At 45.8% G+C, this 27588-nt stretch overlaps 1 protein-coding gene across 2 annotated transcripts in view; it reads right to left on the minus strand.

Annotated features, from left to right (window-relative positions):
* Positions 1–27588, minus strand: part of ARHGAP39 (Rho GTPase activating protein 39) — a 184426-nt gene that overhangs the window by 77019 nt on the left and 79819 nt on the right. For both annotated transcript variants that reach the window (XM_081323028.1, XM_081323027.1), the window contains exon 3: positions 8564–8644. In XM_081323028.1, the coding sequence (XP_081179154.1) occupies positions 8564–8644 (81 nt within the window). The remainder of the gene's footprint in view (positions 1–8563; positions 8645–27588) is intronic.

Consider the following 27588-nt stretch of genomic DNA (forward strand, 5'->3'; position numbering starts at 1 on the left):
TAATAATTCTGAAACCACTGTGTCCACCCGGTCTGTTATTTTGTGTGCTAGGGAAACCACAAATTGCACACTTTAAAGGCAGATTATTGTCATCTTGCTTCCTTTTGCACAGTGCAGGATTACGATAGTTCCCAGTCTGGATTGTGGGAGAGATGGAAACAGGCTAAAGCCGGAGAGAACGGGACCCCATTAAGGGTTGCCCCTGCCCCAAAAGGTGTCGTTTTTAGAGGAGATTCTCTTGCCAGTGCAATTCCTGGGCCAAAGTCCCTGACCTGACCTTTGTCTGAAATGGTACAGGGTTTCCTGCCTGAGCAGGGGGTTGGACTAGATGACCTCCAAGGTCCCTTCCAACTTCTTCTTCTTCTTCTTCTTCTTCTTCTTCTTCTTCTTCTTCTTCTTCTTCTTCTTCTTCTTCTTCTTCTTCTTCTTCTTCTTCTTCTTCTTATTATTATTATTATTATTATTATTATTATTATTATTATTATTATTATTATTATTATTATTATTATTATTACCTACGGATAGTCCTCGCCTTACGAGCACAAGTGGGACCAGAATTTCCAAGCTGGGAAGCGAGGCGTACTTGATTGCACAATCTTTTTTTTTCTTTTTTGGATGTGGTTGTTAAAACGGAGCACTGCAGTCGTAAGAGGATCCAGCTTCGCAACCTACCTGGAAGATTGCAAATGGCAATCAGATGACCCTTGCCTCCATCCCTGGAGGCTTTCAAGAAGAGATTGCAGAGACATTTGTCCGGAATGGTATAGAGTCTCCTCTTTGAGCAGAGGGGTTGACTAGAGGACCTCCAAGATCCCTTCCACCTCTGTTATTCCGAAAGTCTGAGTTTTCACGGGTATGAGTTCCAGGTTGAATCCCCTTTAAATCAGGTCTCTCCAAAGTTGGCCACTTTAAGACTTGTGGACTTCAACATGGCTGACTTGGGGATTCTGGGAGTTGAAGTCCTCAGGTCTTAAAGTTGCTAAGTTTGGAGACTCCCCTCCTCTAGATGAAACAACCCTTGCATAACATGAATCGGAGGGCCCTAAATCCCCTTTGATCCAATAGACCGCCATCTTCTTCGTAGACAAGGACGTCAAGCTTCGGATTCCAGCTCTTTTATTCACATGGAGTTGGGGGGGGGGTCTCCAACTGAGAAAAAACGTGGAACAGCTTGCCAGCAGAAGTTGTGGGTGCTCCAACGCTGGAAGTTTTTTCAGAAGAGACTGGACAGCCATTTGTCTGACATGGGGCTTCCTGCCTGAGCAGAGGGGCTGGACTAGATGACCTCCATTCTGTTAATCCATCAGTGGAACGACTTGCCTCCAGACGTTGCGGGCGCTCCATCACTGGAGGCTTTCAAGAAGAGATTAGAGAGACGTTTGTCCAGAATGGTATAGGGCAGGGGTAGGCAAACTCGGCTCTTTTATGACTCATGGACTTCAACTCCCACAATTCCTGAGCCAGCCTGGCTCAGGAATTCTGGGAGTTGAAGTCCATGAGTCATAAAAGAGCCGAGGTTGCCTACCCCTGGTATAGGGTCTCCTGCTTGAGCTGGAGGTTGGACTAGAAGACCTCCAAGGTCCCTTCCAACTCTCTTATTCTGCTAATTAATCAGTCGAACGGCTTGCCTCCGGAAGTTGTGGCCGCTCCATCACTGGAGGCCTTCAAGAAGTGACCGGATAACCATTTATCCGGAATGGCATACAGGGCCTGCTGTTTGAACAGGGGGTTGGACTAGATGACCTCCAAGGTCCCTTCCAACCCATTGTTCTACGTTCGGTGCTTGTCTGCCCCTCCTCTGCTGCTGCAATCTCCACGCTATAAGAGGAGCAAAAGGACCGTCTCTGGGAATTTGAAGGTCACCGCCGCCAAAGCTTATATATCAACACCGTGACATTTTGCCATTGTGTTCTCCATCCCTGTTCTAATCATCTCTAACATTTATTTAATGTGCCTCTCCTCTGGGGTTGAGGGCGCCGGGCAGATGGCTTTCGCCGTGTCCCAACGCTTAAGTTCCTCACGCAGCCAAACTCTATAGACCCCCCATCAGTGAGTCACCTAAATCACTGCTCCCTGTGCAGCCAATGAGGCATAGGCAAGGACTCAGGTTTTTAAAAACCACTAGGCCACGCAGCCATCTTTTCAATTTTGGAGACGGATGGAATCTAACCAAGGACAGAAGCAAGCTGGAATTAGCGAGACATTTCCTCAGAGTTAGAACAATTCACCAGTGGAACAACCTGCCTCCAGAAGCTGTGAGTGCTCCAATATTGGAGGTTTTTAAGAAGAGACTGGACAGCCATTGGTCTGAAATGTATAGGGGCTCCTGTCTGAGCAGGGGGTTCGACTAGATGACCTCCAAGGTCCCTTCCAACTCTGTTATTCTATTCTATTCTATTCTATTCTATTCTATCCTATCCTATCCTATCCTATCCTATCCTATCCTATCCTATTCTATTCTATTCTATTCTATTCTATTCTACACTATTCTCTATTCTATTCAATTCCCTATTCTATTCTGTTCTATTCTATTCCATTCCATTCCATTCCACTCCATATTTTCTATTCTATTCTATTCTATTTATTTCATATTCATATTCTATTTATTCCATATTTCTATTCTATTCTATTCTATTCTATTCTATTCTATTCTATTCTATTCTATTCTATTCTATTCTATTCTATTTATTCCATATTCTTATTCTATTTATTCCATATTTCTATTCTATTCTATTCTATTATTTCTATTTCATTCCATTGCATATTTTCTATTCTATTCTATTCTATTCTATTCTATTCTATTCTATTCTATTCTATTCTATTCTATTCTACTCTATTCTACTCTAATTCTAATTCTACTTCACTCCATATTTTCTATTCTATTCTATTCTATTCTATTCTATTCTATTCTATTCTATTCTATTCTATTCTATTCATTCCATATTCTTATTCTATTTATTCCATATTTCTATTCTATTCTATTCTATTCTATTCTATTCTATTCTATTCTATTCTATTCTATTCTATTCTATTCTATTATTTCTTTCATTCCATTCCATATTTTCTATTCTATTCTATTCTATTCTATTCTATTCTATTCTATTCTATTCTATTCTATTCTATTCTATTCTATTCTAATTCTAATTTACTCCACTCCACATTTTCTATTCTATTCTATTCTCTATTCTATTCTGTTCTATTGTATTCCATTCCACTCCATATTTTCTATTGTATTCTATTCTATTCTATTCTAATTTCATATTCTTATTCTATTTATTCCATATTTCTATTCTATTCTATTCTATTCTATTCTATTCTATTCTATTCTATTCTATTCTATTCTATTCTTTCTATTTCATTCCATTCCATTTTCTATTCTATTCTATTCTATTCTATTCTAATTATTTCTATTTCATTCCATTCCATATTTCTATTCTATTCTATTCTGTTCTATTCTATTCTAATTATTTCTATTTCATTCCATTCCATAATTCTATTCTATTCTATTCTATTCTATTCTATTCTATTCTATTCTATTCTATTCTATTCTATTCTAATTCTAATTCTAATTCTAATTCTAATTCACTCCACTCCACATTTTCTATTCTATTCTATTCTATTCTATTCTATTCTATTCTATTCTATTCTATTCTATTCTATTCTATTCTATTCTATTCTATTCTATTCTATTCTCTTATTCTTATTCTTACTCCACTCCACTCCATTCCATTCTGTTCTGTCTACAGCAGGGGTCTCCAAACGTGGCAACATTTAAGACTTGCGGAATTCAACTCCCAGAATTTGGGGATGGAAGTCGCCAAAACGCAACCAACCTGAGGAGCAACGCTTCTAGAAGCCATTGGAAAGTGGGATAGGGGACTTCAGATAAGCGTGGACTCTTGGTTGACTGCCAGGTCAAACTCCTGCAGTTTTCTTGGCAACGTTTTCAGAAACGATCCCTTCTTGTCTCCTTCTTCCCAGGGCTAAGAGAGAGGGACTGGCCCTTGGTGGGACTAGAACTCCCAGTCGCCCAGTTTTTAGTCTGATGCCTTAAGCTGGAGGATGCTGTCCATGATTCTCTAGCGTCTTCTTAGCGGCGTTCTGAGAAGCCATTTTGTCCCGGCCTCCTCCTTCCCAGAACTGAGAGAGATTTAAAGTCACTCATGACTCTGTACCTAAGGTGGGACTAGAACTCCCGGTCCCCCAGTTTTTGCTCTTAAATGCCTTAAGCTCTGCCCCAACTGGAGGATGACGCTCGTCATTTCCTAGCATTTTCTTGGCAACATTTTTAGAAGCGCTTTGGCCTGGTCTTCTTTCTTCCCAGCGCCGAGAGATCCTATCCCGTTTCAGATAAACGTTTGATCAGTTTCTTCTTAAAAGCCTCCAGGGATGGAGCACCCACGACTTCTGTAGGCAAGGAGTTCCACTGGTTAGCTGTCCCCACTGTCAGGAGGTTTCTCCTTAATTCCAGGTTGCTTCTCTCCTTGATCGGTTTCCATCCGTTGCTTCTCATCCTGCTCTCTGGTGCTTGGAAAAATACGTTGACCCCCTCCTCTTCTTTGTGGCAGCCCCTCAAATACTGGAAGGCTGCTATCATGTCCCCCCTGGTCCCTTTTTTTCTCTAGACTGGCCATACCCAAGTCCTGCAACCCTCCTTCATATGTCTTAGTCTCCAGGCCTTTCATCATCTTAGTTGCTCTTCTCCAAGAGAAACCCAGCGAAAAACCCCAGAGAGGCAAAACCTTGGTGGAGCAGTGGGCTGATGCCTCCTTAAGTAACACCAGCTGCCTGCCATTAGTGCAGGTTCGAGTCCCACCAGGCTCAAGGTTGACTCAGCCTTCCATCCCTCCCAGGTAGGTAAAATGAGGACCCAGATTGTTGGGGGCAATTAAGCTGACTTTGTAATAATGCCGCTTGGGGGTGTGTGTGAAAGCCCTAACAAGCAGGCATATACATAGAATGAAGGATATTGCTAAGCTTGTAAGCCGCCCTGAGTCTTCGGAGAAGGGCGGGATATAAATGGAATTAAAATTAAAAAAAATGAAAAAAATAAACCAGAGGGAAGAAAGGTACCCATCCCATCCTCCCAGGTTAATTTGACAAGCCAAGATTAATTTGTCTAGTGGGGCTAACCTGGCTGGAACCAAATGAATGGCTTAAAAAGTCACCCTCAGGAAGAGGTTGGTGTCTGATAGACAGATTCTGGCTAGCTGACTAGAACAGGGGTAGGCAGCCTTGGCTCTTTTATGACTGGTGGACTTCAACTCCCAGAATTCCTGAGCCAGCATGGAGGAACTACGGCCCCTTGATGACTTGCGGATTTCAACTCCCAGAATTCCTGAGCCAGAATGGAGGAATTATGGCCCCTTCCTGACGTGCACTTCAACTCCCAGAATTCCTGAGCCAATATGGGGGAACTACGGAGCCCTTGATGACTCATGGACCTCAACTCCCAGAATTCCTGAGCTGGCATGGGGGAACTATGGCCCCTTCATGACTGGTGGACTTCAACTCCCAGAATTCCTGAGCCAGCATTGCTCAGCTTGGAAACCCCTCCCTTTCCCCTCAGCACGGCTGGCTCAGGAATTCTGGGAGTTGAAGTCCACCAGTCACAAAAGAACCAAGGTTGCCTACCCCTGGACTAGAAGGGTTGGGAACCCACCATTGTCTCTTGCGTACCCCCCTTTCTGCATCCTGTCTCCTTCGTGTCAGCCGGGACCCCCAGAAAGCAAGAAGGGGGGGAGGGGAGAAAAAAGCAAGGGCAGAAAATGTCTCTTCCCCCAGTTCTGCCGCTTCCTTTTAAAGGCAGGCAAGAATGAGAAAAAGGGAGCAAATATTGACCGTGGCTGGCTGGCTGGCTCCAGAGCAAACAGCTGGCTGCAATTCCGAATGACAAGATTATGGAGAACCGGCAGCCTGGCAGGCTTGTGTCGGAGAGGGAAATTTTATCACCCCCTGAAATGAGGTTGCTTGCGAGTCAAAGGCTCCTGGTTGACTTCCTTCCCCTCTTTGCATGCCGGAGGGGATCTCTGGAAAGCTGCCAGCCCAGCCACTTTTTAAGAGGCAAACATCTGGCAGCATCAGGGCTGGCTGTTCAGGGCTTTGTTGAGGACCTATGGCTACCACCAAAATAACTGAATGGGGTTAAGGAATACAATGGGATGGGATGGGATGGGATAGGATGGGATAGGAATGGGATGGGATGGGATGGGATGGGATGGGATAGGATAGGATAGGATAGGATAGGATAGGATAGGATAGGATAGGATAGGATAGGGTAGGGTAGGGTAGGGTAGGGTAGGGTAGGGTAGGGTAGGGTAGGGTAGGGTAGGGTAGGGTAGGAAAGGAAAGGAAAGGAAAGAGAGAGAGAGAGAGAGAAAAGGGAAGGGAAGGGAAGGAAAGAGAGAAAGAGAGAGAGAAAAGGAAAGGAAAGGAAAGGAAAGGAAAGGAAAGGAAAGGAAAGGAAAGGAAAGGAAAGGAAAGGAAAGGAATAGGAATAGGAATAGGAATAGGAATAGGAATAGGAATAGGAATAGGAATAGGAATAGGAATAGGAATAGGAATAGAAGATTTGGAAGGGACCTTGGAGGTCCTCTAGTCCAACCCCCTACTCAGACAGGAGACCCTATGCCATTCCAGACAAATGGTTATCCAATCTCTTCTTGAATGTTGGAGCATTCACAGCTTCTGGAGGCAGGTGGTTCCACTGGTCAATTGTCCTCCTCACTGTCAGGAAGTTTCTCCTGAGTTCCAGGTTGCTTCTCTCCTTGATTGGTTTTCATCCGTTGCTTCCTGTCCTGCCCTCTGGTGCTTTGGAGAATAATTTATAATATAATATAATAATAATAGAGTTGGAAGGGACCTTGGAGGTCATCTAGTCCAACCCCCTGCTCAGGCAAGAAACCCTATACCATTTCAGGCAAAGGGCTGTCCAGTCTCTTGTTAAAAACTTCCAGTGTTGGAGCATTCACAGCTTCTGGAGGCAGGTGGTTCCACTGGTCAATTGTCCTCCTCACTGTCAGGAAGTTTCTCCTGAGTTCCAGGTTGCTTCTCTCATTGATGAGTTTCCACCCGTTGCTTCTTGACCTGCTTTCAGGGGCTTTGGAGAATAGCTTGACTCCCTCTTCTTTGGGACAGCCCCTGAGGTACTGGAATGCTGCTATCATGTCACCCCTCATTAAACTAGACATACCCAATTCCTGCAACCGTTCCTTATATGTTTTAACAATCAAGAAGAAAACAATATCCCAAACAAGCTAGCAGTAAACAGCCCGAATGAGGGGCCACCAAGACCACTCCCACCAACATTGCTGGGGCAAGCCACTGTACTTAAAAATAAAGCAAACCCTACTCCCTTCTAGCACTGATGATGTTACCTAGTTGGGTCATGAAACGTCTGCAAGGAAACCACCCAGCTCAGAGAGCATCAAGGACCCCACAGTCATCTTTCTCCTCCTCCTCCTCCTCCTCCTCCTCCTCCTCCTCCTCCTCCTCCTCCCTGCCAACCCCATTCCCTTTAGCACTGATGATGTTACCTAGTTGGGTCATGAAACGTCTGCAAGGAAACCACCCAGCTCAGAGAATTCCATGGTTCAATATTCTCCTCTGTTAGTTCCTATCTCTCCACCAGCCAAACAAGAGCAGCCCAAACCCACACTTTTAGCAATGGCAAACATCCCCGGCCCCAAAGCTCTACGGCTAGTCCCCAATTTATGGCCATAACTGAGCTCTCCTTGCGGTCGTTAAGTCAAGGCATCAAGTCACTGGACCTGATTTTTCAATTTTATTTTATTTTGCACATCCCTTTCCCACCCCCAGAGGTGTTTTTGCCAGAAAGTGGAAGCAAGCAGATCCCCCCCCCCAAAAAAAGTGTCCTTAATTGCAGTCACCTGACTGTGGGACCCTGCAAGCACGTGAACCCGTTGCTCACTGCTCAAAATGTGGTCATGGGACTGCAAGCAGTTGTGGGTGTGTGGCCGCTGTAACTTCCCAAATGGTTCGTTGCGTAGCTTTTGAGGAGTGCAGGTCCCTCGTAACTTGTTCATTAAAGGAGCAGTCGTAAATCGAGGCCTACCTCTATCATTATGGAAGACGGTCTGCCTCCATTTCAACCATTAACCTCCCCGAGCCCAACCCCCATTTTCACCCTGAATTTATTCAGGTTCAAAACTCTTGAGCAGACTTACTCAAACGTGACAACTTTAAGGTGTGTGGACTTCAACTCCCAGAATACCTCAGCCAGTTAGGACTTGGGAGTCCAGACCTCTTCCTGGCTGGGGAATTCTGGGAGTTGACAGGCTTGGAATACTAGGCGTTAAAATCGACACCCTTTAAAGCCTGCTGCTGCCTTGGGAATTCTGGGAGTTGAAGTCCACCCATCTTCAAGCCTGCTGGCTGGGGAATTCTGGGAATGGAAGCCTATGCTTTTTAAAGCCTGGTGTCTGGGGAATTCTGGGAACGGAAGTTTATACATTTGAAAACATGCTGCCTGGGGAATTCTGGGAGTTGACGTCCACCCATCTTCAAGCTGCCATGGTTGAGAAAGACTCGTCTTGCCGCTCACCGGTAGTGAAGCCGTTGTCCATCCGAGCCGTAGTCTCGGCAGAGCTCGTATTCCTTCTCAAAAACTCCAGGCGGCGAGGAGCTGTACAGAAGAGTCAGGAAAAGCCAAGGATTAAAGCCAGAACGACGGGATTTCACGCATGCAAACTGAACACGGCTCAATTGTTGCGACAATTCAATGCTTTCCTCAGGTTTGGCTAAGATTTTGCAGCCAGGGGAAGCAACCAAGCAGAGAGGCACAGATTTCAATGGATAGTTAGAACTGCAGGGGGAAAAACACCGCTCCCAGCCTGCCTTCCACTAAGGACCTGCACACTGCAGGAGCCAGAAAGAGGACTGAGAAAATATCTGCAGACCGCTCGCGTAGAAACAAACTGTTCCAACCTCTTCCCCACAAGATGACGCTCCCTGTGTTACTGGAACGGAATGGAATATGGAACAGAATAGAATAGAATAGAATAGAATAGAATAGAATAGAATAGAATAGAATAGAATAGAATAGAATAGAATAGAATAGAATAGAATAGAATAGAATAGAATAGAATAGAATAGAATAGAATAGAATAGAATAGAATAGAACAGAACAGAATAGAATAGAATATGGAATGGAATTATAGAATAGAATAGAATAGAATAGAATAGAATAGAATAGAATAGAATAGAATAGAATAGAATAGAATAGAATAGAATAGAATAGAATAGAATAGAATAGAATAGAATAGAATATGGAATGGAATTATGGAATAGAATAGAATAGAATAGAATAGAATAGAATAGAATAGAATAGAATAGAATAGAATAGAATAGAATAGAATAGAATAGAACAGAATAGAATAGAATAGAAAATATGGAATGGAGAGAATAGAATAGAATAGAATAGAATAGAATAGAATAGAATAGAATAGAATAGAATAGAATAGAATAGAATAGAATAGAATAACAGAGTTGGAAGGGACCTTAGAGGCCATCTAGTCCAACCCCTGCTCAGACAGGAATCCCTATACCATTTCAGACAAATGGTTGTCCAATCTCTTCTTAATGAATGAGAAGAAGGCTTCGGGTCCAAATTAAAGTTCTCAAGAACACCTGGTGCAATTGAGCCATCTTTTGTATGAAAGCCTGTTCTGCGTTTTACCTTCCTAGTATCGTTTAAAAAAAAAAGCTATTTTTGTGCAATCACAACATTTGAACTCCTCGGATAATGGGCGTCCTGCCTTTAAAGAGCACGCCTCTTGATGAAATTCCTGCAACAAGGCTTTAAAACGGAAATGGAAATGCTGGAAATCATGTTCCTTGACATTCTCACCGCACTCTCCTTTCAGCTGTCAGCCGTCAGAAAATTCTGCTTCTTCCTACCAAGTTCCCTCCCCCCCCCCCCCCGCCCCAAAAAAATTCTCTGCTGCCAAGAATAACTACGAATAGACAAAACGCTCTTCCCTGGTCGTGTGTTTGATGAAGTGGATCGAACTCCATAAAAGCTGATACAATCGTTTTATTTTTTTAAGTGAAATCCTCAACAAGGCAACAAGGGTAATTTTATCTCCTGTAGACTTTAAATATTAAACAGGTAATAAGTAAGTAATAAGTAATAATAATAAAGTTGGAAGGTACCTTGGAGGTCATCTAGTCCAACCCCCTGCTCAGGCAGGAATCCCTATACCCTTTCAGACCAATGGCTGTCCAGTCTTTTCTTAAAAACCTCCAGTGTTGGAGCATTCACCACCTCTGGAGGCAGGTTGTTCCACTGGTTATTTGTCCTCCCTGTCAGGAGATTCCTCCTTAGTTCTAGGTTGCTTCTCTCCTGGATGAGTTTCCATCCGTTGCTTCTTGTCCTGCCTTCAGGCGCTTTGGAGAACAGCTTGACTCCCTCTTCTTTGGGGCAGCCCCTGAGATACTGGAACACAGCTGTCATGTCTCCCCTGGTTCTTCTCTTCATTAAACTTGTTGTTAGTTGCGAAGTCGTGTCCAACCCATCGCGACCCCATGGACAATGTTCCTCCAGGCCTTCCTGTCCTCTACCGTCCTCTGGAGTCCATTTAAGCTCACGCCTCCTGCTTCAGTGACTCCATCCAGCCACCTCATTCTCCGTCGTCCCTTCTTCTATTGCCCTCAATCTTTCCCAGCATTAGGCTCTTCTCCAGTGAGTCCTTCCTCCTCATTAGGTGGCCAAAGGATTTGAGTTTCAACTTCAGGATCTGGCCTTCCAAAGAGCAGTCAGGGTTGATCTCCTCTAGGACTGACCGGTTTGATCGCCTTGCAGTCCAAGGGACTCGCAGGAGTCTTCTCCAGCACCAGAGTCCAAAGGCCTCCATTCTTTGGCGCTCAGCCTTTTTTATGGTCCAGCTTCCACTGCCATACATTGCAACTGGGAAGACCATAGCCTTGACTATGCAAGTATTCTTCATATGTTTTAGCCTCCAGTCTCCTAATCATCTTTGTTGCCCTTCTCTGTACCCTTTCTAGAGTCTCAACATCTTTTTTACATCGTGGTGACCAAAACTGGATGCAGTACTCCAAGTGTGGCCTTACCAAGGCCTTGTAAACTGGTATTAACCCTTCACGTGATCTTGATTCTATCCCTCTGTCGATGCAGCCTAGCACAGTGTTGGCTTTTTTGGCAGCTGCAGCACAGGGCTGGCTCGTATTTAATAAGGACTCTTGGTGAGAATCTGACAGGTGGAAAAACTCCCCCCCCAACCTCCAAACCCCAGCCCTGAGGTTCCAGAGGACAACCACAGAAGCTATCAAAAGCCCTTCACTGCCCCATGAAACCCCAGCCTCTCGCCACTTCTAGACCCCAGGGCACCTTGTTCACCAACAGGATCAAAGTTACGTCCTTCTAGCACTGATGATGTAAGGTTATCAATGCTAGAAGGATGAACCAACTTGATAACATCATCAGTGCGAGGAGGAGGAGGAGGGGGAGGAGGAGAGTGCTCTGAGCTTGATTGTTTTCTTGCAGACATTTCATGATCCAACTAGGTAACATCATCAGTGCTAGAAGGGAGTGGGGTTTATGGAGAGGAGGAGGACTGTGGGGTCCTTGGACCCATCCTCTTTGAATAACTTTCGTCCAGTCTCCAATCTTCGCTTCCTTGCGAAGGTTGTTGAGAGCGTGGTGGCGCACCAACTTCCTCAGATCCTGGATGAAGCGGTTTATCTAGACCCGTACCAATCGGGTTTCAGGCCGGGCTACAGCACGGAGACGGCATTGGTCGCTCTGATGAATGATCTCTGGAGAGCCCGGGACAGGGGCCATTCCTCTGTCCTAGTCTTATTAGACCTCTCGGCGGCTTTCGATACCATCGACCATGGTATCTTGCTGCGACGCCTCAGGGGACTGGGAGTGGGAGGCACGGTTCTGCGTTGGTTCTCCTCCTTTCTCCAGGGTCGCTCGCAGTCGGTGCTGACAGGGGGACAGAGGTCGACCCCGAGGCCTCTCGCTTGCGGAATCCCTCAGGGGTCGGTCCTCTCGCCTCTCCTGTTCAACATCTACATGAAACCGCTGGGTGAGATCATTCGCAGTTTTGGAGTAGGGTACCATCAGTATGCTGACGACACCCAGCTTTTTATCTCAACTCCAAACAATATCAGTGATGCCCTAGACGTGATGTCCCGCTGCCTGAAAGCGGTCCGGGAATGGATGGGGAGGAACAGGCTTCAACTGAACCCGGACAAGACTGAATGGCTGTACGTTCCAGCAAACCAGGATATTCAGAATGTCCCATTGCTTAACATCGGGGACATGTTACTACCCCCTGTTGATAGGGCCCGCAACCTGGGTGTCCTCCTAGACTCGCAGCTCTCCCTAGAAGACCACATAGGAGCTGTGACCAAGGGGGCCTTCTCCCGGGTTCGACTAGTTCGCCAACTACGGCCTTATCTGGACCTGGATTCCTTACGTACAGTCACCCATGCCCTTGTGACCTCTCGCCTAGACTATTGTAACGCTCTCTACATGGGGCTGCCCTTGAGATCCACTCGGAAGCTTCAACTGGTGCAAAGTGCAGCGGCACGGACACTCTTGGGAGCCTCCCGATACTCCCATATCACACCTCTCCTCTGTGCGCTGCACTGGCTTCCGGTTGCCTTCCGTGTGAAGTTCAAGGTGCTAACAATGACATACAAAGCCCTACATGGCATGGGTCCGGACTACCTACGGGAGCACCTTCTGCCAATGTCAGCACCCCACCGTCCTGTGCGCTCCCACAGAGAGGGCCTCCTCAGGGTGCCACCGCTCAAGGAATGTCGGCTGGTGGCCCCCAGGGGGAGGGCATTCTCAGTGGGTGCGCCAGCCCTCTGGAACAGCTTACCAACCGAAATCCGGATGGCCCCCGACCTCCGTACCTTCCGACGCGACTTAAAAACTTTCTTGTTCCAGCAGTCCGGCCTGGCATGATAGCGTTAATTGGGGACCCAGTTTGTTTTCACTATTGTTTTTTATTATTTTTATTGTTCATCTGTATACCTTCCTTCCTCTGTACACCGCCCCGAGTCCCTCGGGAGAAGGGCGGTTTATAAAAACTAATAAATAAATAAATAAATAAATAAATAAATAAATTATTATGCTTTTAAGCCGCCCTGAGTCTTCGGAGAAGGGCGGGATATAAATGGAATTAAAATAAAAAATAATGTGACATGCTCTCGCTGTAAAACAAAAAAAAACCATGCAAAAATGTGCAAATTTTATTCCGTCCGTGCAACGGCCTTCACCGAGAGAAGCTTGGCATATATACAGCAGCGCAACGAAGAACGGAAAAATTTAAAAAAAAAAAAATCAGGAGGAAACGAGGATGCTTGTGCAGCCCAGGTGTTTGTGCAAATGAAGGAAGCGGGGGAATAAGGAAGGAGGGTGTGTGTGTGTGTGTGTGTGTGTGGAAAGGTGATTCCTCCTGACGAAATGCGGTGTTCTTTAAAAACAACCCCCCCCCCCACGCACACACACCCCGATAAAGTTGCGACAGAAATTAGCTTAAATTAACCAGGCCCCCCGGGGCCCAAAAACACTTGCGACTTGCGGGGGGTGGGGGTGGAGGGCGCCCTGTGTTCGAATCCCTTACACTTGGTTCTTTGATGTAGCCTCCAGAGGAATACTGGATCATAATCCTGCTCCTGTGTCGGTCTGCACACCCCAGCAGCTTGTGCCTTGCCTCCACAGCCCACCACAGGGAGCCACAGTCGCGGAGTGTGTGTGTGCGTGTGTGTGTGTGTGTGTGTTGCAACTTTTCAGACTCGCAGAATTCAACTCCCGGAATTTCCCAGGCAGACACCCGATGACGAGGGGATGGAGTCGAAGGAAATCAAAATCCGGGCGAAGTATTTAGTACCGCTTTATAAAGCCTTAGCAAGGCCAACTCTGGACTATTCTGCCTCCAGTTCTGGTCACCACGTTACAAAAATAAAAAAGATGTTGAGACTTTGGGAAAAGCGCAAAGAGGAGCAAGTCGTTTGATTAAAGGCCTGGATTCCTAGCTGCAGGAATTGGGTTTGGCCAAGTCTAGAGAAAAAAATGGGACGCGGTGGATCAGTGGGTTAGGACACTGAGCTTGTCGATCAGAAGGTCGGCAGTTTGGCGGGTCGAATCCCGAGTGCCGTGTAACAGAGTGAGCGCCTGTTACTCATCCCAGCTTCTGCCAACCTAGCAGTTTTCAAGCATGTAAAAATGCAAGTAGAAAAATAGGGGCCACTCCGGTGGGAAGATAACAGAGTTCCGTGCGCCTTTGGCGTCTAGTCATGCCGGCCACATGACCACGGAGACGTCCTCGGACAAGCGCTGGCTCTTCGGCTTTGAAACGGAGATGAGCACCGGCCCCTAGAGTCGGAAACGGATAGCACGCACGTGCGGGGGAACCTTTACCTTTAGAGAAAAGAAAGACTAGGGGGGACCTGATAACAGTATTCCAGTAGTTGAGGGGCTGCCACAAAGAGACGGGGGGGGGGCTCAACTTATTTTCTCATTTGGAAAGAACAGATGGAAACTCATCAAGGAGAGAAGCAACCTGGAATTAAGGAGAAACTTCCTAGCAGTGAGGACGATTCACCAGTGGAACCGGAAGTTGCGGGTGATTCATCACTGGAGGTTTTTAAGAGGAGACTGGACAGCCACTTGTCTCAAATTGTATAGGATCTCCTGCTTGAGCAGGGGGCTGGACTAGATGACCTCCAGGGTCCCTTCCAGCTCTATTTCGATTGAAGGTCTCCCACTTGAGCACGGGGCTGGACTAGAAGACCTCCAGGGTCCCTCTTCCAGCTCTATTCTGATTCCAAAGGAGTATCTCCACACAGCAAAGACTCTCGAATGCCGTCTTCCGTCTTGAGGGGGGCAGGGGGGTGCCTCACTGCCAGCTGGGCTACATTTTCAGGATTTCCTTCTTTCTTGCAGTGCTTCCAGGACGATTGGCATCCCAGGAGAAGAGAGGGACCCTTGCTTGCTTTCCTTCGCCCGTGCCCGATCTTTAGTTCGTCTCCGGCGTCTCCGGCGCACGTCCCTCACGACACGCCTTGCGCGGCTACGGCGCTGCCCGGGAGCAGCAGACGGGCCAGGAGAAGAGCGTTTTTTAGGCTTCTCCATCACCAAAAATGGTCCTCGGGGGCCCCGACAAGCCAAAGTTGGAACAAGGTCACGAAAGCATTTTGCCCACCCCTGCATCTTCCAGCAGGAAGGATAAAAAAAAATGGGGGGGAGAGTCAAGGGCTCCAGTAAGGGGGGGGGAGCTCAGCTACAGAAATCGCCAATCCACTATAATCCTCTTCTCTCTTCCCCCCCCAGGCAAATTCCTCCCAAGGCAAAGTCACCCCCACATCTTCATCGAAGCTCTGCCCAGAATGCGGCCCGTCCGAGGGGTTTTGCTCGGCATTCCCCCCCCCCCCCAAAAGCAGGAAGCAGCAGCTCAGCCCGTTTCTGCAGCCTGAATTCACCAGAGGGACCATTTTCATGGGCGGCTCTTTCAAAAGCTGAGGTTTGGGCAGAAGGAAGGAAGGCGGATAGGAAAGAGGGAGGGAGGGAGAGAGCGAGAATGGGAAAGGAAGAGGGAGGGAGGGAGGGGAGCGAATGAGAAGGAAGGAGATGTAAATGAGAGATGGACAGAAGGAAGACGGGAGGGAGGGAGGGAGGATAGATGGATGGAAAGATGGATAGATGGATGCATGGATGGATGGAAGGAAGGAAGGAAGGAAGGAAGATATGGAAGGCAGGAAGGCAGGAAGGCAGGAAGGCAGGAAGGCAGGAAGGCAGGAAGGCAGGAAGGCAGGAAGGAAGGAAGGAAGGAAGGAAGGAAGGAAGGAAGGAAGGAAGGAAGGAAGGAAGGAAGGAAGGAAGGAAGGAAGGGATATATAGAAGGAAGGAAGGAAGGAATATATGGAAGGAAAGAAGGAATATATGGAAGGAAGGAAGGAAGGAAGGAAGGAAGGAAGGAAGGAAGGAAGGAAGGAAGGAAGGAAGGAAGGAATATTTGGAAGGAAAGAAGGAAGGAAGGAAGGAAGGAAGGAATATATGGAAGGAAGGCAGGAAGGAAGGGATATAAGGAAGGAAGGAAGGAAGGAAGGAAGGAAGGAAGGAAGGAAGGAAGGAAGGAAGGAAGGAAGGGATATATGGAAGGAAGGAAGGAATTGGTACCTGTATATCTGCCAACACACTTCCATGCACACCCAGACAACCCCTTCATGGCACACTATTAACATTTGGCAATTCTGCAGCGATTCAAATATTAATAACCACTTCCCAGGAATTTATTGCTTTCAAAGCATCCCAAGCACTTCAGATGCATCACCCTGTAATGCAGGATCAAGACGGAATGAGTGGGGCAAGAACGGAGAAGTCTTCTATTTGCACAATGCAACGATGCCCGCGGTGTGTGTGTGTGTGTGTCTGTGTCTGTTTGTGTGTCTGTGTGTGTGTAGAATAGAGAGGGGGAGGTTTTCTCTCCCGCTCTCAATACATCCCAGGCAATTAAAAAAAGAAAAAAAAGAAAAAATTAAATAGCCAGGGGCATGCCCCATCCCTTTAAGAGCTTAATTGATACCTGGGGCATCGCCCTTTCCATTCACACATCCATTAAAATTTTCTGCAAGGTTTGCTTCTTATTTTTCATGGAATTACACACACTTTTCCAGCGGCTCTCGTGTGTTTTGCAGGAGGATTGAAATTTATCTCTCCGAAAAAAAGAGATTTGAAATGCTTCTTGGGGGCCCCGTGGGAAGTGGCCCACATCCACATTTCAAAACACCCCTAACCACCCCAGGCAAGCTACCATATTCCTGCCCCAGGGAATTATCTGCACCTACACATATGTTTGACGCAATTCCTGGCAGGAAATAAAGATAAGTACTTGAGTTACAACCATCTTGGACCCTGCCCATTAGAGTCGTAACGGTTGTAACGGTCGTAAAACGTGTCGCTTAGGTGGCTAACCTGATTTTACAACTTTTTTTTTTCAGCAGTGGTAAAGGGAGCATGTTGGCCATTAAGCACAAACGCAGCAGTCGTTAAGCGAAACCATGGTTTGCTAATCACCAGACTAGGAAATTCTAGTTCTGCCTTAAGCCTGGAAGCCAGGTGGGTGACTTAGGGCCAATCACCAGGAGACGGTGAGTTCTAGTCTTATACAAATAAAATTAATAATAATAATAATAATAATAGTCCCACCTTAGGCATGAAAGCTGGCTGGGGGTACTTTGGGCCAATCACCAGGAGACTGTGAATTCTAGTCCCGCTTTAGGCCTGAAAGATGGCTGGGTGACTTTGGGCCAATCACCAGGAGACGGCGAGTTCTAGTCCTGCCTTAGGCACGGGAGCCAGCTGGGTGACTTTGGGCCAGTTCCTCTGTTCCAGCCCAGCCCACCTCGCAGGGCTGGTGCGGTGAGGAAAATAAGAGGAGGAAAGTGTGTTGGATATGTTTGCCGCCTTGAGTTAATTGTAAAAATAATAAAGGCAGAAGACAAACAAACGAAGAGCTCTGGCAAAGATAAAGTAGGCACCTTATCCATATTCACACATCCTAATACACGTATCCTAACCTCATACACGCACCCAATTTGCATGCATCCTAATACAGGGGTTCCCCATTCACCGGGCTGTGGCCCGTTCAGAACCGGGACCGTGGAAGCGGCAAGCCAGCGTGCACGCACAGCGGCATCTGCGCGAGCGGCAGGCACGCGCACCCAGCGCTCGCGCAAATGCAGCTGCGCGCATGTGCTCGCTCTGCGCTGCGTCCCCGATCCTTTCCCCCCCCCACCCGTTGGTCCTCAAAGCCGGAAAGTTTGGAGACCACTGTCTTAACGCACACAAAGCACCCTTTCCTGGCATTGGCACAGGACATCCACAGCCGAGCCACATTTGCACGCCATCCGCATGAGGGAAAAACCGGCTCAACTCCGACGTGTTAAGAAAAGGGGGTTGTTGTTGTTGTTTTCGATAAAAAAACAGCCACCGACAAGAAACGAAATCCACAGCTCCAAGCTGCGAGGTCACCTTTCCCCCCTGACCTCCTACTCCCCGGCCTCTCTTTACACTCTCCATCTTCATTACTTTAATAGTAACGTTGGAGTAGAAGAATTACAATCCGGCTTTGGCCTGCCCTCCCTCCTATTACAAGGGCTATCAGTTCAAAGGTGCTTGTCGCAGCCGAGATGCCAACCAAGTTCAAGCTCCAGACTAGGAGTCTAACCAGCCTTGTCCCAACTCAACCCAGCTGAGCTTTGGAGCTACAGATCCCCAGAGAATAAAAGAACGACGGAGATGGAGGGGACCTTGGAGGTCTTCTAGCCCAACCCCCTGCCCAAGCAGCAGGTCCTACACCAGAGGTCTCCAAACGTGTCCACTTAAAAGGCTTGTGGACTTCAACTTCCAGAATTCCCCAGCCAGCATGACTGACTGGGGGATTCTGGGAGTTGAAGTCATGGAATGGAATGGAACAGAATAGAATAGAAAAAATAGAATAGAATAGAATAGAATAGAATAGAATAGAATAGAATAGAATAGAATAGAATAGAATAGAATAGAATAGAATAGAATAGAATAGAATAGAATAGAATAGAATAGAATAGAAAATGTGGAGTGGAATAGAATAGAATAGAATAGAATAGAATAGAATAGAATAGAATAGAATAGAATAGAATAGAATAGAATAGAATAGAATAGAATAGAATAGAATAGAATAGAAAATGTGGAATGGAATGGAATGGAATGGAATGGAATGGAATGGAATGGAATAGAATAGAATAGAATAGAATAGAATAGAATAGAATAGAATAGAATAGAATAGAATAGAATAGAATAGAATAGAATAGAATACCGTATTTTCCGGCGTATAAGACGACTTTTGAACCCCTAAAAATCACCTCTAAAGTTGGGGGGTCGTCTTATACGCCGGGTCGCCTTATACGCTGGAAAATCAGTGGGTGGCGTCTGGCGGGAGCCGGCAGGGCAGTCCTGCGCACACGCGCGCACGCAGGACTTCCCTGCCGGCTCCCGTCCGACGCTGTTCCCTCTTGAGCGTCCGGCTACCCGGGGGGCCGGGGGCCGGCGGGGGGCTGCGCAACGGCAAGCCGGCCGAGAGGAGACGGAAGCAGGCCGGGTGAGCGGGGGTGGGGGAAGGGCAGGCTCGGTCCCCCGGGATCGCAACTCCGGAGCCTTGGGGGTTGGGCGGGTGGGTAGGGGGCTTCAGTCCCGAGTCCCACCCGGGAACGCGCGCAAAGTGGGGTAAACCCCTCTCGGGGGGAAGGGGAGGGATCTGCCCCCCCTCCCTCTCTCCCTCCCCAGGCGCTGGATGGATTTCCAGGTCTGGCGATGCCCGGTCGCTTCGGCCGCGGAGGATGGGCAGGATGGAGTCTAAGAAGGGCGATGGAAGCTGGCTTCCAAGTGGGGAGGATGGGGGCTGGAGTTTGGTGCAGTCGCCGGCCAGAGGGAAGAAAGCTGGCTTCCAAGTGGGGAGGATGGGTCTTGGAGCCTGGCGCTGTCGCCGGCAAGGGGGAAGAGAACCTGGCTTCAACGTGGGGATGATGGGACTTGGAGCCCTGCGCCACACCGAGAGGCTGCACGCCCAGTCCAGGTCCATGAGGGGCAGGGCGGGAAGCCGGCTGGGAAGAGGGACCGGGAGCCCAGGCCAAGCGCGCCTCGGCCGACAGTGAGAGGCGGCGGGTGGAGCTGCCCCACCCTGCGCCCAATGGGAAAAGTTCAAGGCCTGGGGGGGGAAGCAGGAGGGGCGCTGGCCGTGGCGGGGTGGCGGCTGCCCTCCGGCGCTGCCTGCCCCCCGGGAAAAGCTGCGCCTCGGGGGCCGGCAGAAGCACGGGAGCAGCGGGAGGGCCGGCGGGGCCAGTCGGGAGGGAGGGAGCGCCCGCCCGCCGCCAGGCCGTTCCAAGTTCCAGGAACTTCCGGGGACTTCTGGCGGGCCTGGCGCCCCTCTCGCCTGCAGACCACGCAGCGGCCCTCGCCAGCCGGCCTCGGCATGGCCGCCCCAAGCCCACCTCTCCAGCGCATGTATTTTCCGGCGTATAAGACGAAAAACCTAGAAAATCTTCTTAAAAGTGGGGGGTCGTCTTATACGCCGGGTCGTCTTATACACCGGAAAATACGGTAGAATAGAATAGAATAGAATAGAATAGAATAGAATAGAATAGAATAGAATAGAATAGAATAGAATAGAATAGAAAATATGGAATGGAATGGAATGGAATGGAATGGAATGGAATGGAATGGAATAGAATAGAATAGAATAGAATAGAATAGAATAGAATAGAATAGAATAGAATAGAATAGAATAGAATAGAATAGAATAGAATAGAATAGAATAGAATAGAATAGAATAGAATAGAAAATATGGAATGGAATGGAATGGAATGGAATGGAATAGAATAGAATAGAATAGAATAGAATAGAATAGAATAGAATAGAATAGAATAGAATAGAATAGAATAGAATAGAATAGAATAGAATAGAATAGAATAGAATATATGGAATGGAATGGAATGGAATGGAATGGAATGGAATAGAATAGAATAGAATAGAATAGAATAGAATAGAATAGAATAGAATAGAATAGAATAGAATAGAATAGAATAGAATAGAAAATATGGAATGGAATGGAATGGAATGGAATGGAATAGAATAGAATAGAATAGAATAGAATAGAATAGAATAGAATAGAATAGAATAGAATAGAATAGAATAGAATAGAATAGAATAGAATAGAATAGAATAGAATAGAAAATATGGAATGGAATGGAATGGAATGGAATGGAATGGAATGGAATGGAATGGAATGGAATAGAATAGAATAGAATAGAATAGAATAGAATAGAATAGAATAGAATAGAATAGAATAGAATAGAATAGAATAGAATAGAATAGAAAATATGGAACGGAATGGAATGGAATGGAATGGAATACAATAGAATAGAAAATATGGAATGGAACGGAATGGAACGGAACAGAACAGAACAGAATAGAAAATATGGAAAGGAATAAAGTGGAGTGGAACGGACGGAATGGAACAGAACGGAACAGAATAGAAGCTAGAAGGGACCTTGGAGGTCTTCTAATCCAGCCCCCTGTAGTGCTTGACTTACGACAACAATTGGATCCAATATTTCTGTTTCCTAAGTGAGACAGATGTTAACTGAGTTTTGCCCCATTTTACGATCTTCCCTTGCCACGGTCGTTAAGTGAATCACTGCAGTTAACAATAACAGATTGTTAAGTGAATCCGGCCTTCCTATTCACTTGGCTTGTTTGGGTGGTGGGGGGGCCGCAAAAAGCGCTCTTAGTGACCAGGGTGGGGGGGTGGGGACGGTGCCGCCGTCATAAATACATCCCGGTTTGCCAAGCCTCCGAATTTTGATCAGGTGACCCCGGGGACGCTGCAACGGTCGTTAAGTGTGAGCTCTGGTCGTTAAGTCGCTTCTTCCCGTGCTGTCGTTAACTTCGAACCGTCGCTAAGCAAACGGCGTTAAGTCGAGGTCTACCTGTAACGCTAGGGGAAACCAAGGCCAGGTCAGGAGAAGGAGCGTGTAATTTCTGTCGCAAGGAGGAAGTGGAAATTATTTTCAGAGACGTGTTTGCCCCCCCCCTGCCCCCCTGTTAAACTCAGGAGTGTCTATTTCTGCTTCCTTTTTAACTTGAATATATATATATATCCTTCAGTTGGGCTCATCCAGGGCTGGGACAAAACACCTATTATTATATCCCTTCTGAGTCATTTCCTGCTGTGTGTGTGTGTGTGAGAGAGAGTGTGTGTGTGTGTGTGTGTTTAACCTGAACGGTCTCCTCCCTTGCCGCCGTGTGAGTTGAATGTTTGGGCCGCGGGCTGAACTCTGCATGGTGGGCAGAAACGGGGGGTCTGGGAGGGGATGTGTGCGTGTCCTCCAAAGGCCCGCTCCGCCAGGTCCAGGATGAGGGCCAGCGTCTTGCAGCGGCTGCCGTGGTTTTGCCGCAAATTAAACCCGTGGGAAATGGATCAAGCTCAGCACGGGCCGAGTGAGCAACTGCGCTCGTTCCGTGCGCCTGTCTCTCCACACCCCGGAAAGTTGTCTGAATTTAGCGCATTATCTTTGGGAAGACTTTTCACTTCTCCTTGCAATTACAAGGCAATGGATGCCTGCAAGGCTTGGAGCGCACGTGGGGTGTGTGGCTGAGACACAATAGCCTGGGGCCAGAGGACCGGGGACCTCCTTCCTCGAATCATGAAGACTCTCCTCTTCTTTTTCCCCATGTCTTTTCTTTTTAATATAAATATTTTATTAATTTTCTAGTTTTACAGTGAAATAATAAACAGCATGTTGTCTGGCTCCATTAGTAATTCAGTGGTCTATATTAACTTCTTCAATCTAGATCCAATATCTTTTTATTCTATTCTATTCTATTCTATTCTATTCTATTCTATTCTATTCTATTCTATTCTATTCTACTCTATTCTATTCTATTCTATTCTATTCTATTCTATTCTATTCTATTCCATTCCATTCCATTCCATTCCATTCCATTCCATTCCATTCTATTCCATTCTCTATTCTATTCCATTCTATTCTATTCTTCTATTCTATTCTATTCTATTCTATTCTATTCTATTCTATTCTATTCTATTCTATTCTATTCCATTCCATTCCATTCCATTCCATTCCATTCCATTCTATTCCATTCTCTATTCTATTCCATTCTATTCTATTCTATTCTTCTATTCTATTCTATTCTATTCTATTCTATTCTATTCTATTCTATTCTATTCTATTCTATTCTATTCTATTAATTTCCTTTTCTAATCTATTCCATATTCCATATTCCACATTCTATTCTATTTTTTTATTGAAAAGTTTTACAATACATTTTATCTTTAACAAAACAAAACCCCTCCCAACCCCCTCCCCTCCCACCCCCTTCCCACTCCCCAACCCTCCCCATCCCCTCCCTCCCTTCCCCCTCCCCCCTCCCCGACTTCCCAGAGCTAAGTACAGGGTATAAGAATACAAACAATCATAATCTACCTTATGCAAACAATCATAAACTATTCAAACTATCGCACTTTAACTCATATAAGTTAACTCCAAACAGTATAACTCTCACATCAATAATTATTCAAAGGCTGGCTAATACTTTTTAGTCCCATATTTACTCCGTAGTATCTCTCTGTTGCAAATAGTCTTTCAGGTACACTAAAGTCTTTGCCATACCCTCGAAATTGAAAACTTTACAGTCCATTCTTCTATAATCGGTAATTCTTCCTTTTTACTAGAAGTCTTACTGCCATAGTTAAATTCAACATCCACTTGATATCCACAGCAATAGTGTCAATAAAAATACCCAATAAAAACAATTACAAAGCAAATTTACATCAATCATTAAAAACCAATTTTCTATTCTTCTTTCCAGCTGGGCTTTAAAATCTATTCTATTCTATTCTGCTCTGTTCTGTTCTATTCTATTTCATATTCTATTCTATATCCTTTTCGATTCTTTCCTGTAATTCTATTCTATTCTATTCCATTCTATTCTATTCTAATTTCATATGCTATTCTCTATTCCATTCTATTCTATAACCTTTCTATTCTATTCCATATTCTACATTTTATTCTATTCTATTCTATCTTATTCTATTCTGTATTCCATTCTATTCTATATCCTTTTCTATTCTATTCCATATTCTACATTCTATTCTATTATTCTATTCTATTCTATTCTATTCTATTCTATTCTATTCTATTCTATTCTATTCTATTCTATTCTATTCTATCCTCTATTCCTGTGGTGGCGAACCTATGGCACATGTGCCACAGTTGGCACGCCAAGCCCTCTCTGTGGGCACGCGCACTGTCACCCCAATCCTAGGCCTTCAGCTGGGTTTTATAAAACCTTTTCGCTTTAGGTCTCCGCTGCTCTGTACCAAAAAAAAGGTTCAATCAGTCAATTTCAACTTCTCGCAGGAAAAAAAAGTTCTCGCAAAGTTGGAATTGATTTGATTGATTTTTAGTCCCAACCAGTCTGTCGTTACCACTGCAGCCATGCCCACCCAATGGGCCACACCCAGCCAAAGGGCCACGCCCACCCGACACCCGATGATACATAAGTGGGTTTTGGGTTGCAGTTTTGGGCACTCGGTCTCTAAAAGGTTCGCCTTCACTGCCCTATTCCATTCTATTCTATATCCTTTTCTATTTTATTCCATATTCCATATTCCACATTCCACATTCCACATTCCACATTCTACTCTATTCTACTCTATTCTATTCTATTCTATTCTATTCTATTCTATTCTATTCTATTCTATTCTATTCTATTCTATTCTATTCTATTCTATTCCATTCCATTCCATTCCATTCCATTCCATATTTTCTATTCCATTCTATTCTCTGCCCACCCTCCTGGGCCCCCAATTGCCCACCTTTTGTGGGGACACCCCCCCCCTTTAATTTAAATTTAATTTAATAATTTAATTTGTATACCGCCCTTCTCCCGAAGGACTCAGGGCGGTGAACAGGGCAATACATAATAAAAAACAGGATACAAAAATTAAAAAATGATTAAACAACTGTGCCCGTAATAATTAATACATATTAAAAGTTAAAACTAATTTATAAAAAACCCAACCCCATCCCATCAGACCAGGCCAGCTTTGTGAGTCCTATGGGAGAAGGGTGATATAGAAATTCAATAAATAAATAAATAAATAAATAATCCCATTGCACTGGATGTATGAAAAGACACAGACACACACCCCCCCCCCCGGCAAAAAATCACCTGATGTTTCTTCCTCCCCCCCCCCCTTGTTGGTTAATTACTCCTGGAAGAGATCTGATAATTGCCATTATTAATTATATTAATGAGCGCAGCTCGGAGCCCCAAGTGGACGGTTGCCGCAAAGATAGCACGATTCTATCTTCAAAGAGCAAAAAAGAAAGAAAGAAAGAAAGAAAAGGCTTCATTCTTAAAAAAAGAGGGATAAAGTGAGATTTACATTCAGTGAAAAGGGGGGGGGATTAACACCCTTGCCCCCTTAGGGATTTTGCTTAATTTTTGCTGGATCTGTGCTGATTAAGACGGGAGAGCGGAAGATTTGGAGTTTACGGAAAACCGGGTAAGGCATTGAAGGAAGATTTATTGGCTTGTATTTTAAGAGTGAGAAATTGTTCAAGTTGAATTTACTTGGCGAGGATGGAATAGGTTTTGCTTACAGCTTCCTTCCCCCCCCCGCCCCCCGCTATTTTGGGGAGGTAGATTTTTTTTCTATACTGTCTGATATTTTTAGTGTCTTTCTGCAATGGCTTTTTGGGCAAGGAGCTCTTGAGGCAAGGCAGTCGTTAAGCGAGTTTTTGCTGCCTTTTACGACCTTCCCTACCAGTGAATCACTACAGCTGTTATGTTAGTAACAAGGCTGTTAAATGAATCTTGCCTTAAATCATTTCTTTATTGACCGCTCGTTACAACGGCGTGGAAGAAAGTGACTTGGGACCGTTTTTCACACTTAACGACCGTTACAGCATCCCCACGTGATCAAAATTCAGATTCTCGGCAACTGACTTGTATTTACAACGATCGCAGCGTCCCCGGGGTCAGGTGATCCCCTTTTGCGACCTTCTGACAAGCAAAGTCAAGGCGGAAGGCAGATTCACTTAACAACCAGGTTACTAGACCCCTGGTGGCGCAGTGGCAGTATTGCAGGCTAATTCTGCCCATAGCCAGCAGTTCAATCATCATCATCATCATCATCATAAAAAAGTTGGAAGGGACCTTGGAGGTTTTCTAGTCTAACCCCCTGCTCAGGCAGGAAACCCTATACCATTTCAGACAAAAGGCTGGCCAGTCTCTTCTTAAAAACTTCCAGTGTTGGACCATTCACCACTTCTGGAGGCAGGTTGTTCCACTGGTTAATTGTTCTAACTGTCAGGAAGTTTCTCCTTAGTTCTAAGTTGCTTCTCTCCTTGACTAGTTTCCATCCGTTGCTTCTCGTCCTGCCTTCAGGTGCTTTGGAGAATAGCTTGATTGCCTCTTCTTTGGGGCAGCCCCTGAGATATTGGAACACTGCAATCCTGTCCCCCCTCGTCCTTCTCTTCGTTAAACTAGACATCCCCAATTTCAGCAACCGTGCCTTATGTTTTAGCCTCCAGTCCCCTGATCATCTTTGTTGCTCTTCTCTGCACTCTTTCTAGAGTCTGATCATCTCCAGAGGGAGGAGCCAGATTGTTGGGGGCAATAGATGCCGCCTCTGCAAACCACTTAGAAGGGGCTGTAAAAGCACTGTGAAGTGGTATATAAGTCAGACGGCTATTTGCTATTAACTTAACTGCAGTGATTCACTTAACAACCATGACAAGAAAGGTCGTAAAATGGAGCAAAAGTCACTCAAGAAATGTCTCGCTTAGCAACAGAACTCTTGGGTGCCATCCCGGTCCTAAGCCGAGGACTCTCTGTATGGGTGGGTCCAGTTTCCTGACAGAGCGGTATTCAGGAACGACTGCCTGGGAAGTCCTCAGCCTGCGATTCACTTAACAACCGTGTTACTAATTTAACAACCGCACTGATTCGCTTAACAACCCTGGTGAGAAAGGTTGCTAAAGGGAATTAAAAAAAGCCACTTCGCAACTTTCTCACTTTGCCACGGAAATTTGGGGCACAACCGCGATCATAAGTCGAGGATCACCCACTGGCATATCAGAACCTAACAAGAAAAAAGACATCAGAAATGTTAAAAATGTATAGGGAAAAAAACCCCACCTCTCCCCCACTCACCCACCCCAAACAAAGGGGAGAGAGGAAAGGAAGCATCGAGCAAAAGGAATTTCATCCTCCGCTAGGAGATGCTTGGTGCATCTCTTAATCGCAGGAAAGTTTGGGCTCACTCGTGCTCGTAAATCAAGGACTACTTGCGCCGTGTTTATTCGTTAACATTTGACGGCACAGAGTTCCTCTCCGAGGGAGACGGGCACTTTGAAAAACCTGAAAAATAAACATCTGAAAACTTTGGCAACTGGGCCGAAGTTTACTAAATGGAGACGTTTCGCTCCTCATCTAAGTAACTTCCTCAGTCAAAAAATGAAAGTTTTTGGGCAGGCAGCATTGTGCAGGGGGTGCTCCCCAAAATCAAAGACTCTCTGAATCCGTGCATTTTCATTTCATTTTCCTTTCGACTAAAGAAGTGACTTGGATGAGGAGTGAAACATCTCAGGTTTGAGAAACTTTGGTGCGGTGGCCGTGATTTCAACCTTTTTAGATCCTTTCAGTCTGGAGGACTGAGTCTTCCTTTGCAAGAAGCAACGGAGAGAAACCAATCAAGGAGAGAAACAAGGTAGCACTGAGGAGGAATTTCCTGACAGTGAGGACAATTAACCAGTGGAACCACCTGCCTCCAGAAGCGGTGAATGCTCCAACACCAGTGGTTTTTAAGAAGACACTGGACAGCCATTTGTCTGAAATGGTATAGGGTTTCCTGCCTGAGCAGGGGGTTGGACTAGGTGACCTCCAAGGTCCCTCCTAAGTCTGTTATTCTATTCTATTCTATTCTATTCTATTCTATTCTATTCTATTCTATTCTATTCTATTCT

The sequence above is a fragment of the Vipera berus genome (assembly GCF_964194415.1).
Source record: "Vipera berus genome assembly, chromosome: 3".
Lineage (NCBI taxonomy): Eukaryota > Metazoa > Chordata > Lepidosauria > Squamata > Viperidae > Vipera > Vipera berus.